The 12972-nt window shown below is 44.4% G+C and overlaps 1 protein-coding gene across 1 annotated transcript; it reads right to left on the minus strand.

Moving 5' to 3' along the window:
* Positions 1-10082: 10082 nt before the first annotated feature.
* LOC148041287 (uncharacterized) lies at positions 10083-11936 on the minus strand. The gene is made up of 3 exons (XM_087680974.1): positions 11878-11936; positions 11155-11393; positions 10083-10675 (listed from the first exon to the last, which is right to left on the minus strand). The coding sequence occupies exons 1-3, from the start codon at positions 11934-11936 to the stop codon at positions 10083-10085; spliced, it is 891 nt and encodes a 296-aa protein (XP_087537100.1).
* Positions 11937-12972: the final 1036 nt, after the last annotated feature.

Consider the following 12972-nt stretch of genomic DNA (forward strand, 5'->3'; position numbering starts at 1 on the left):
TTTGCCAATCATAACCGGTACAATTATACTTTAAGGGCGATTTTCATAAGCATTGCTCATCTCATGCTCTTTTTAACTTCACATACATTTTCACTTTCAAAAACAATTGGACTAATGCCAATTTACATGTTGGGAGCCCCAAGGGTGGGTAGAACATAAACGGGTGGGTGGGAAGGGACCCCATTAGGGTAAAAACAAGTCATGGCATAGAGGCATTAGTAGGTTGAGGCATATGCAGAAGGGTAGGCAATGTAGATGCGCAGGGACGCGTCCCCACAGTTAAGACCTTAACGGATAGGGTTAACCGAGCAACAAGGACCTAGGACCACGCCACAGACCATCCACTAACGTCCCCACACTTAAAACATAAACGTCACTGAGAAACAGAAGGTGTAGGGTTAGAAAAACTTGGCCCATGTTGGCGAGAATCAAGGTTGATTGTCGATAGCACGTCCTGTGTCGTTGTCGGCTGCTGGAGGTACCAAGGTATCTTCTCGGCACTCGTCCGTCATGGCAGGGACCACACAGCAGCACCCAGGGAGGTAGCTGATTGAAGGAATCGCAGGAAATTCGTTATCAAGGGATATCGCACTCAACTCACAATCACTCAAATGGAATGAAAGAACTGTCACTCGCCCCATAACTAATAACACTCGAGGAAGAATGATTGAAACCCATATCTTGTACCTGGTTTAGAAATTGACAGGGGGAATGGTGCAGAGGGAGTATGCCAGGGTGCATAGTTGATGGTGCATTAGTGCGTCCAACCCATCTGGCATAAGTGCAAGGAGGAAGGCAAGGGAGCCTTACAGTGCAGTGTACAGAACAGAGTGACGTGTCTGTGATGATGGCAGAGACCCCTCCCGTGGGTGCATAGGGAAATGGAAACATACCTGACTCCAAGTGTCGTAACGTCCCTCAATCTCACCTCTCGGTAATTGATTGAAGAAACTCCAGTCACACTCAACCCACCCTCTGTCTCACGCTCTGTTGATAGATACAGGAGGGTAGCCTTTTCCTGAAACCCATTGATGTAATCCTCACAGTCACTTGTGCAAGGGTTGTATGCCTTGTGTGCATTTAATGGTGCAACTGTGCATCCCGCCCTGTGCCGGCATATGGTGCGAGAAGGAAGGCCAGAGAGCCTTATGGTGCAGTGCACAAAAACAAATTGTGCTTTGTGCATTGAGAGGCCCATCCCGTGCGTGCAACACTTCATTCACACTACTCACCTCTCATTTGATTTGAAGGGAAAAGACTGGTCTCTCGTCCCACCCGCTGTCTCACTCTCTGTTGATAGTTACAGAGGGAAACCCATACTCACGTCCCCATCTGGTTAGGATGAAAGCTCACGTCACTCGATTATTTGTCGATGAAGATCGCATCATCAGTTGTTGAAGAGGCATACCCAGGGAGGTAGCCATCAAATCGAAAGTTGTGTTGAATAGGAACATGTCGTCTGCGAGAGGACAGTTAGACGCTCTGCAGAGAGACCTAGGACACAGCGTACCAAGGGAGGCAGGTTCGGAATTGGATCCTGGGAATATCAATTAATGAATCCACTTTCTGGACTGCTGGGTGTTACCACCTTTTCCACAGCCAGCTTCCCGCCCAAGGGTGTGTGCCACCTTTTCTTGGAACGAGGCCTGCTATGACAGGGAATTGCTTCCTTTTCTCCCATAACAGATTTGTTTTTCTTATCTTGTTTTTTTTCTTTTTTCTTTTTTTTTTCCCTATTCCCAAGGGTGTTTCCACCTTTTCTCGAAGAATAGGTCGACATGACAGGGACCTAAGTCCTTTCCTCCCATGACCGATATGTGTGTGTGTGTATATATATATATATATATATATATATATATATTTGTTTCTCTTCGAATTAAGCAAGGGAATGGTAGAAAGACCATGTATCAGAACCAACCTCGCCACTGTCGCTGGTGAAAAATATAGGATAAGAAATCAGGGCTGGAAGGTAGGGTTGAGGGGACAGAGGGTTGTGTCCACCTCATTAGGAGTGGCCGAAAAACGACTATCAGAAGTAGCATCATAAGAAGTACAGTGCCGTGCCAACGAGGGAAAGGATCAGGTGACCATGATTGTCAAGATCCCCAAGGAGGAAAGTACTTCTTCAGGCGATATCCATTAATCAGGAAGGGATCATCAGAGGCATCAACGGTATGCACTTGGACAGAGCCATTAGGGTTGACGGCAAGTACCTTATATGGGCCCATCCATCGTCCGCTGTTGGAGCTTGCCAAGAAACTTGCCAAATCATGAATCATAGGCTAGGACCAAATCACCTTCTTTGAACTCCTTGTGCTTGATGAAGCTGTCATGGTAAGCCTTGCGTTGAGCTTGCGTGGCTTCCATGCACTGTAGAGCCATCCTATGAATTTCGTCCAAACATTCCAGGTGCAGGAGACGGCGTTGCAGTGAATCATTGTCCCCCAAACGCTCTTTGATAGTCACTCGCAAAGAGGGTAATTCAAGTTCAATAGGGAAAACAGCTTCTGTACCATACACCAACTGGAAGGGTGTCTGTCCTGTTGCTACTTTATGGGAGGTTTCTGTACGCCCAGAGGGCCTCTGTAAGTCGATCGTCCCAATCACGACGATGTTGGGAAATTGTTCTTGTCAGAATCGAGCAGAGGATGCGATTGGTGACTTCAACTTGGCCGTTGGCTCTGGGGTAATAAGGAGTGGACTTGCGATGGCGGATCTTATACAACTCTGTCAATTCTTCCATGACTTTATTAATGAAATGAGTGCCTCTGTCACTTACCAGCTCTGAGGGACTGCCAAAACGGGTGATGATATTCTCGTACATGAACAGGGCCACGCTGTTACCATCGTCCCACTTTAGGGCTTTATCTTCACACCACTTTGTGACATAATCCGTACATACGAGGATGTATCAGTTCTGTTTCCTTCTGGTAGGAGGATCGATCGGGCCTACGAAGTCGATGCCCCACTTCTCGAAAGGCTTTAAAGGAAGGATAGGTTGCAGTGGCATGGTACTTGTCTTCGTGGGTTTCCCCATTCTTTGACAAGCATCACATCTTTTATAGTAATCATAGGCATCCTTGTGGATGGTAGGCCACCAGTATCCTGCTAGCAGAGCCTTCCTGGCTATGGCTTCTCCTGCAAAGTGGCCTCCACATGGCTTGTCATGGCAAGCCTTCAGAACAATCCCAATCTCATCTCCTACAACACATCTTCTGAGCACTTCATCTTTGCCTTTCTTGTATAGTGCACCACCTAGCAGGGTATAGGGGGCTGATTCTAACATAAGCTTCTTCCTCTCTCGACTAGAGATACTAGGAGGGTATTGTTGGATTGCTAGCAGATTGGCAATGTCTGCATACCAGGGGGTTACGGCTTCTACTAGGAATAGGGAAGCATCAAGGAGGTCTGGATCATCCTGCTCCCGTCTGCGGTCTGTGGGATACGCGACAAATGATCAGCCAGAACACGGGAACGACCAGGTTTGGTAATTACCTCAAAGTCAAACTCCTGGAATAGAAGGAGCCATCTCATCATTCGTCCTTTCACATATGCTTTGTTCATCAGGAAGGACTGGGCCTCATGATCCACATAAAATTTAAAGTGGGTAGATAGGAGGTAATGGCGGAACTTCTCTAGGGCAAACACCATGGCCAAGTACTCTAGCTCTGTCACTGTATAGTTCCATTCCCTATCAGTGACTTTTCAGCTTGCATAATAGATCAGTTGATCCAGCTTCGAGGAGCCCTTTTGGCATAGGACAGCGCCTAAGCCTTCAATAGATGCATCAGTGTGTACATGGAACTCCTTCGTCCAATCAGGAGGTTGAAGAATGGGTGCCTCGATCAGACACTGCTTCAGAGTGTTGAAGGGTTTGTCACATTCTTCCGTCCAAGTAAACTTTGCATCTTTCCTCAGAAGCTTGTGCAAGGAGGTTGCCTTTGTTGCAAAATGGGCTATGAACCTTCTGTAGTAACCCACATGGCCTAGGAATCCCCTCAACTATTTGAGGTTGGTGGGTGCTGTCAGAGCTGCAATCTTTTCAATCTTTGCAGGATCTATTGATATCCCTTGTGCAGAGACAATGTGCCCAACAGAACTCTAGAAGAGACCCCAAAGATGCATTTGTCGGGGTTGAGGGAAATCTCATACTCTTGGCATCGGTCAAAGCATTGTTCCAGGTGTCCCCAGTGTTCACGGATCAAACTATAGACACAGAAGTCATCCAAATATACCTCAATAAAATCATGCAAATGATTTTGAAATGCGGCCATCATGACTCGCTGGAAAGTAGCAGGGGCATTGCAGAGCCCAAATGGCATCACTCAGTAAGCGTAGGTCCCCCATTCTATGGTGAAGGTTGTTTTGGATTGGTCTTCTTCTGCGATCTGCACTTGGTTGTATCCACTGAATCCATCCAGAAGGGAATAAAGCTCATGTCTTGCCACTGTGTCCAACAGTTGGTCTGTGAAAGGAATTGGAAAGTGATCCTTCTTTGTCTTAGAATTCAACTTGCAAAAATCCACACATATTCGAAGCTTGCCATTCTTCTTGGGTACAACCACAATGGGTGAAACCCATTCACTATTTGCCATTGGATAGATGAACTCGGCTTCCAGAAGCTTTAGCAGCTGTGCTTTCACCAATGTGGAATAACTCGGGTTCATTCACCTATGTCGTTGCCGTACTGGCTTGGCATCAGGATCCAAGTTAATATGATGCTAACATATTGTGGGATCAATCCCCTTTAGGTCTTTGTAGGACCACGCAAACACGTCCAAATTTTCTTTCAACAAGTTGTACAAGGTTGACAACTCCTCTTCTGGTAGGCTGCTACCCACCTTCAAGTGGCGTTCCGTGCCATCTGCATCCACAAAAGTTAACTTCCTTTCACCTTCTACTTCACAGATGAAGGTCCCATAGACTGATTTTGGGTACAGATCCAACTCCTTCAAGGGAGTGATGTCCTCTTCTGATGTCCCACTAGAACCAACTTCTTCTTTTGATGGAGACTTAGGTTGCTCCTTAAGATGTTGAAATAGGATTAGAGCCATTTCGGGTTTGGTTTCACGATTAGTTACCTCTTGGATTGAAGACTCCTCTTCTGATGACACGTCTAGGAACGTCACATAACAGGGACCCTCTGATTTCTATTGGGTTTGTGAGACTGGTGCTTGTTGGGACGGTGCATCATCATCATCTTTCTTTGGCAAGGGTGGGTGAGGATGGCAGGAGCCACTGCTGAAAGACGGCTTGGTCTTCTTGAACCATTTCTAATAAAGATTTTGCATATGAGAAAATCCATTTACCAGACCAAATGGTACCATCGCCATTCTATCCCATAGCATGAGCTCGTCTGCTTCTGATGATTCTTGAACTTCTTCTTCATATATATTCGCTTTGGGTGGGATAGATTCTTCTGGCTCACTTTCATAACCTTCTTCTTCAATATCATCTTCATCCTCTTCTGTCTCTGTCTCTGTCTCTGCTTCTGTCTCTATCTCTGTCTCTGCCTCTGACTCTGTAGGAGCTCTGTAAGAGAAGAACAGGTTCTCTATTTCATCTTCTGCCTCTGTCTCTGGCTCTGCTATGGCCATGTAACAGGGAGAGCAGTACATCCATGCTTCTATCTCACTGTCAGAAGTGATTTCGAAAATCGTTCCTGGTTCAGGTAGGAAGTATTCTCCCATTGATAATGGCTTTGCATCTTTTGGGAGTTGGCTTACAATATCCACTATTAAGGAACGTGCCACTATTTTCTTGGGAAGGATTTGTTTGACAGCATCTTCGTCTACTGATGTTCCATCTGTAGCCTCATTAGGGGAGTCAGAAGATAATTCCAAGGAGGTGGATCCATGCCCTTTTTGAGCACCATATAGCTTCAGCACTACTTTGTTGGGTTCTCTACCCAAGGTCAAGGTTCCTTTGAACCAATCCGTCCTTGCTTTGGCTTCAAAAAGCCATGGTCTGCCTAGTAACAGAGGGTAGGATGTACCATAAGAGTTTGGCTTCACCACCAGATAGGTTAGCCAATAATCTTTTCTAGCCACTGTAGTCTTCACATATGGGAGAATGCCCAAAGGCTTGATTTTTCTCTAATCCGCAAGTTTGATGAGCCATTGGGTTGGTTGCACACCTTGTAGGCCTAGATCCTTCATTGTCATATCCGTCATAATGTTTACTGATGAACCTCCATCAATCAGTGCATTTGCCATAAAGCAATCTTCTATCCACACACCAATCTCTGGGGTACCCGGATCTAGGAAGACGTTAGCCACATCCACTTTTTTTATAGGCTCTGGAGCTTTGTTGGACTTTGCTGCTGTTGAGGGAGCAATCCTTAAGCCATGTCTTCTTGTTAGTATACTTTTGAACCTTTTTCGGCAACTGGGAGATAACATCAATAATTGTCGGAATGTGAGGTTTGGTTTAAAGGTATCTAGATCTCTGACCAGATTGTATTCCTTAATAGGATCCACTGGCTTCTCTAACTGGTTAGGGAATGGGGCAACACCCATTTTCATTTTCCCTCTTTCTTCCAACAGAGGCATTATGGGAACTTCTTCTGCCACTTGTGGCACCTCCTCCTCTTCTATCTCCTAGACCTCTGGTCCTGTCTCTGGAACTGTCTCTGTGACTCTCTGTGGCACTATAGTGCTCTGTACGGCACTGTCAGGCTCTGTTCTATTCTGTTCTTCTGGTGGAAGATTGAACTTCACTGTTCTGGCAGGAGGAGGTTGGGCTGATGTAGAGGGGTCTCTGTTTTGGTTCTGATTCAGAGCTCCTGTTTGAACTGTTGGTTGTTGGCTCCAGTTGGTAGGGTTCCACTGTTGCTGCTGATTTGGCATTGGGGAAATTGGTTGGGACCATTGTTGTTGTGGTTGAACCATCATTTGAGGCATTGATTGTGGCCACTGTGGATTTGGTGCACTGTACTGTGATGCTGGGGGCATCTGTTGGTAGGGATAGGGTACTGTCCCTGGGACTGCATTTGTTGGGTACATCATTCCTGGCATCAGAGGAGGTAGGACTCCTATTCTTGGATTCATCGCCAATCTAGCTTCCACTTCATCGTACAATCTTGCACCTTTTGTTGCAGCTTGTAGTGTGGCTGGTCTTTGCAGCTCCACAAACTTACGGACTTCTGGTTGTAATCCTTTGAGAAACACCCCCTTCTGAATTCCATCATCTAGATTATGGTTAGTCCATCTATTCAGGATGGATTCCATTCGTGAGACATAAGCTTCTACTCTCTCTCCAGAGGACTGACTTAGGTTCATAAATTCCTCTCGCATCCGCTCTTCAAAACCTTCACGCCTGAATTTAGTGAGGAAGGCCAACTTCAGGTCGTCCCATGTGCCAAAAGTTCCTGCTGCTTGTCTCTCATACCACTGAAATGCCGCACCCTTGAAAGTGGCGGGGAATATAGCCAACCAATGCTTAGGGGTTCTGGCATTGTTAGCCACACATGCTACCATAAACTCTGCTACATGAAGATCGGGGTCTTCATTGTACTCTCCCTTAAAAACTGGCAATGGAACTACATTCGCTGGCCTGTCATCAATATTTCTAGGATGGATCTGGCTTGGAAGTGGACCTCCAGCAGGAGGAGGAAGGGCTTGATGTGCCATTGGGACTTCTGTAAAGAGTTCCGCAAGGGCGTCAAAGGCGGCTTCTGCTGCGAGCTCATTCTCGACTCTGATTTTTGCTTTCTCTCTTCTCACGTACCTCTGGACTCGTTCTAACGCTTGCCTCTTTATTGCATCATTCATCAGGGGGTTGGCTCCACTATGTTGTTAGTGCTCCACAGAGGGTTAACAGAAGGCTTCAGTCTCTGGAGGATTGTCTTGCCAACATTTCTTCTACTTCTTTCTTTTCAATGTCTCTGAATTCTGCTTTCATGCCACTGCACAGAGGAAGGTATTCGGTTCTGAAGGTGTCAAAATGCATATGTCTGAGCATTGTGGTGGTGCCATCATCATAGTAATGACAGCTTCTGATGGTTTCAACAGTGTATGTTGTGAAGAACACTCTGTCTACCAACTTCCAATGGGTTGCTAATTGAACAAACAGAAGATTATCAGTGCACCAAGCATCCCATGTATCTTGCTGTTGAGCATCCACGAACAAATTCCAACTCTTTTCCTTCTTGTCTCTGTGAACCTCCACAAACCAAGACTCCTGAAGCTTCTTCACAATCTCCCACTTGATGATGTCTGGAAACTTCTCAATGAATGCCAAATCTTCCATGGATGGTCATTCTCTCTGTTCTTCTCTTTAGTTTGTCCCCAAACAATTTGCCACCAAGATGCAAGTTTCTGCTGCTTCAACAGGAAGAGGAAACTGTCCACTACATAGAGCATGCATCATGATAGTGATGTGTTTCCGCCATTGTGGGATGAACTTCTTGTGGAAAGTGGCTTTGATTATAAGAAATTCCAAATCTTTAGTGGAAGAAGGAACTTTACAAACATCCATTAAATTCTTCTCTTCTTGGCAATGCCATTTCCTTCATTTTCAGCCTCTTCTGGTGCTTGTTGATGGCAAGTTTCCCCGGCTGCGCACCAAAAACATGGAGCCCCAAGAGGAACACCAAGGAAAAGGGAATTCTCTTGCAAGAAAATATATCTTGTAACATCAAAAATCTTGTTTATTATGTTTCATATGATCACAATGAAGAAAAGAACACCAGGCACAACAAATCTTCATACAACATCATGTAGATCTCCCACGGATTTGATAGAATCAACCATATTCTTCAATATCTTCACAAAATCCATCAATATAACAAAGAAAACAAAGGAATACACCATCTTTGAATGGAAATACATCACATAGTATTCATCTTCAATATCTTCATAGTCTTCTCTCTCAATCTCTCACATACAATCACTCTGTTTCAATAGAATTGACTATCTCTGACTCTCTCTCTATCAATAATACATCATATCCTCACTACAATCTCTCATAATAACTCTCAATAATCCTTCTTAGGTCGTGGATACCCCTCCCAAGAGGTATGTCTGATATGAAGAGTCACCAGAGCCACTACAGTGTCTTTTCATAGCTCACTACTGTCACTTCACTCCAGTCTTTACTTGAGTCTTCAGCAGCTACTTCTTTCACTTCTTTCAGCTATTTTGCACTTGTATTCACCTCTTTCCAAGGCTAGAAAACTCTCCCATGCTACACTCTCATCCAACAGAACACATACAGAAGCATACAGAATAGTCACACTACAGTACCAGAACAGCTACAGTACAGAATAGAACAGAGACAGAAGACCTACAGAAGGTTACAGAAGGTCATCAAAACCTCATAACTCATACTCAAACCATTCCAAACTCTCAAAAACCATTCAATAAGCTTTCACAAGATCTCAATCTTCATCAATCATCAACCCATCCCTCCTTACAGAAGACAATCAGAACAAAACAGAACAAAATAGAAGCTATATAAAACCAATCAGAACCTCACAGAACCTCATATCTCTACTAATATACATCATGAACTTCCAAAACACAATCAATATCATCCAAAACACTCTCAAATCACTTCCAAACCAATCAATCATCTCATAAAATCAACCATTCAGCTCTCAAAAACAACAAAAATCAGCCAAAAAACAAGTCATTTCAACACTCAACAGGGTGATGGCTAATCTCATCTGTAAGCAAGCTGGGCAGAATGTCTCTCCTTCTACAAGCTCTGGTACATCTTCATCATCAACTGCAACATGTGTAGTATGTTTTTGGTACTATTGAGCTATCTTCTTAAGATTGGCAAGGTTATCTGGACCAAGCTGGTTGATTATGCTGGGCAGATGTATCAAACGGCTTCCTGTTCAGTCTTTTTTGGCGAGACTATCTACCTTTCCTACAACAATAGATAGCTTGGGCTCCCTTCACAGTCATGCTTCAGGATTCATTAGCCCACGATATGATTTACCATCTCCTACAGAGTTTATGTGAAGTTGGCTTGCAAGTAAAGATGACAGAGATGGTCTTTCATAAGATAGAACAGTTGAACCATATGAAAGAAAGCTCATTCAGAATGTTTTTCTGCTCAAAGATGCATCATGTTTATTTGATCTTCTGTTGTTCCTGTTCCTGTTCTAACAATGCCAACTTTGCCTGTTTGTTCTCAGTTGCCTTCTTAGCACGCTCAGCTGCCTGCCGCTCTGGCGGCCTGAGTTCTCGAACATGTCTTGGTGGCGTTTGAAATGTTTCCAATGGCTTATCTGCAAATGGGTGTTGATCATCCACGAATACTCTCAACTTCCTTGCTCGATCATCACAGAGCCTATTTTTGGGAAGCATTTGAAGCACAGCTTTGTGTATGACCTCAGTTGGATCTTTTCGCATCTGATCCTTCAAGCTTCTCTCTTTCAGATGGCCAACATACCCTGTATGCCAACGGTAAAACTTGTTGGTGAGCTTTCTCCCAGTGAAGGCCACATCTTGAGCATTAATCACTACACAAATGTCTCCTCTCTCTTGATTTGGAGTATAGGTGGGTTTGTCTTTCCCTTGCAAAACAATTGCAATTTGCGACGCAAGCCTGCCCAAAACCTGTCCCTTGGCATCGAAAAGCCGCCATCTCAAGCCCTCAATCAGCTCTGGTTTCAGGCCTTCATAGCAACAACCATTGCAGCTAAGTGTTACACCGAAACTCTCTGCGTCCACGATAGCTCACGGAATGGTAATCATGAATGGGAGCATCAGGAGCTCAACCAGATCTTCTTCCCCATCACTATCATCTGTATGACTACAGGCTGATAGGTCTTCTGCTTCCTTTGCCTTCATCACCTACAGCAGCTCCATCGATGTTGTCTCTACCTCTTCCTCTTCTAAAACAAAGCTCCCTTCCTTCTTCAGCGTTGACCTCTTCCGTATTCCTTTCAGTTCAGTTTCCTGTTATAGCCTTGTTATTCTGTAAAACACCTAATTTTTAGCATGTTTCTTCTCAATAGCTGCATGGCGGAGCAAAAAGATCATGTCCCCTCCAGGAAAAGCTCCTCCACTCCCATATTAGCATGTCCTTTTTCTCCTTCGACAAGTGCTATTTTTACATTCCCTTCCCCCTCAAATAGTAGGCATGAGTGAGTGCACGCATTCAGCATGTAGACAAAAGAACTTGGGTCTAGGGACACACCCTCATCTTGCATTTGCTCAAAACAATCCAACACATTTCCAATCTGCCCATGTAAAGCATAACCTGTGATAAGGGCATTCCAAGTTATTGCATTCTGGACAGGAAGATCATCCAACACTCCCTGTGCTTTGCCAAATACACCACACTTGGCATACATATCCACCACAGCAGTCCCAAGTAGAATATCACTTTGCAACCAACCTAGTCTGACAATTTCATCATGAACTTGTTGGCCCATGCTGTGCATACCCAGCAATAAGTGCATTCCAAGAGTCTACATCTTGACAAGGAAACCCGTCCAGCACTCCTTGGGCTTTTCCCATTGCACATGATATTCCTGAATTTACACCTTTGTCTTCATAGCTTAAATGTCAGCTTCTACAAAGCTTCCTTTGATTCCACGGTATCTTGCACTTTTCTTGGAGTTCATCATTGAAATTAATAGCTTGATAATATTCTTTGGCATCAGTTTTTCATATTTTTCTGACACACACAAACAAAAACACACAAGTGGAGTATGTACATTGGATGCGGGTACTGAAAAGGATGAAAAGATATTGCAGCAATCAAACACAATGAAACACACGTGAACAGATAACACAGATGCACAACAAAAATGGAGGTGTTTACAGCTCGGATGCGCAGCAACATGACATCCACCCCCTCTAAACCTATGCATCCTCCGGATGAGCCAACTATCCATGATCATTCAAGTCCACAAACAGGTCCAGTTCTTCATCAGTTTCCGGTAGACCTGTTTCTTCATCAGCTACTTCATCCATATTCTCTGCTTCTTCTGCTAGAATTTCTTCTGATTGTTCTTCTTCTACCAATGCTTCAAGTGCATACTCTTCATCTTCTCTTCTCTTGAAAATCTTGTCTCATTTTCCAGCAATGGGCACCCTCAATACCGTCCCATCCAATTCAGCCAACTCATAGGTAGCATTGTCAAAAACTTGTTTCACCTCATACGGTCCAAACCATCTTTGAACCATTTTTCTCATGCTACTATGCTGATTCTCTAGGCTACTGTCGTAGACTAGAACCCAATCTCCCTCTTTTATGGCTCTAGGCCACAAGCGATGCCTCAAATCAAACCTGTCCTTGTTTCTGAGTTGGGCTGCCTTCAAACGATCAACTGCTAGTTGCACATCTTCTGCCCTTCTCTCTAGTTGACGAATCCGAAGAGCTAGAAGTTCCTCTCTTGATAAATTCTCATGCCAAGGAAGAGCACTCTACATGAGAGCACAAATTTCAATAGGCATGACAGGTTTTTTTCCCATACATCAACTCTGCAGGCATATATCCAGTAGTCACGCTATGTGTAGAGCAATCTGCCCACAATGCAAAAGGTAGTAATCTCGGCCAATCTCCAATCCAACCTCTACAAGCTTTTTCCAATGCCTTAACTATCGGCGGATGTCCTCTTTTGCTCTTACCATTCCCCTCTGGATTATAGGCAGTAGTAAGAGCCAACTTAATCCCAAGCCGTGAGAAAAATTCTCTAGCTTCATCTACATCTAGCTCTCCACGATCAGCAGTAATCTTGCCTATACATCCATACCTGCAAAATATTTCTTCCAACAAGAATTTACATACTGTAGTGGTGGTCTTCGTCCGCAAAGATCTGCCTTCAACATAGTTTGTAAGATCCTCCCTGGCCAAGACAAGATATCTCATCTGCCAAAGTCCCATTGGCAAAGTAACCAAGTCAACCATCCATTTATAATGCATACATAGCGGATAGGTCGGATGCAACTCATTGCGATGCCGCACTAAAGAGTAGAGCTGACAGTCCCTGCAAGTCTCCACAAAGTG

This window comes from Lygodium microphyllum, chromosome 1 (genome assembly GCF_053477565.2).
Source record: "Lygodium microphyllum isolate KBCC chromosome 1, Lygodium_microphyllum_v1.1.10, whole genome shotgun sequence".
NCBI classification, from domain to species: Eukaryota; Viridiplantae; Streptophyta; class Polypodiopsida; order Schizaeales; family Lygodiaceae; genus Lygodium; species Lygodium microphyllum.

Excerpts from the sequence above, each read along its gene's own strand:
- LOC148041287 (XM_087680974.1), bottom strand. The coding sequence starts at position 11,936 with ATGGATGAAGTAGCTGATGAAGAAACAGGTCTACCGGAAACTGATGAA. Across the intron at positions 11,394-11,877 it reads ACTGATGAAGAACTGGACCT|CATGGGCCAACAAGTTCATG; the intron begins GTTTGTGGACTT and ends GGGTATGCACAG. Across the intron at positions 10,676-11,154 it reads TGAGCAAATGCAAGATGAGG|AGAGTTTCGGTGTAACACTT; the intron begins GTGTGTCCCTAG and ends TCGTGGACGCAG.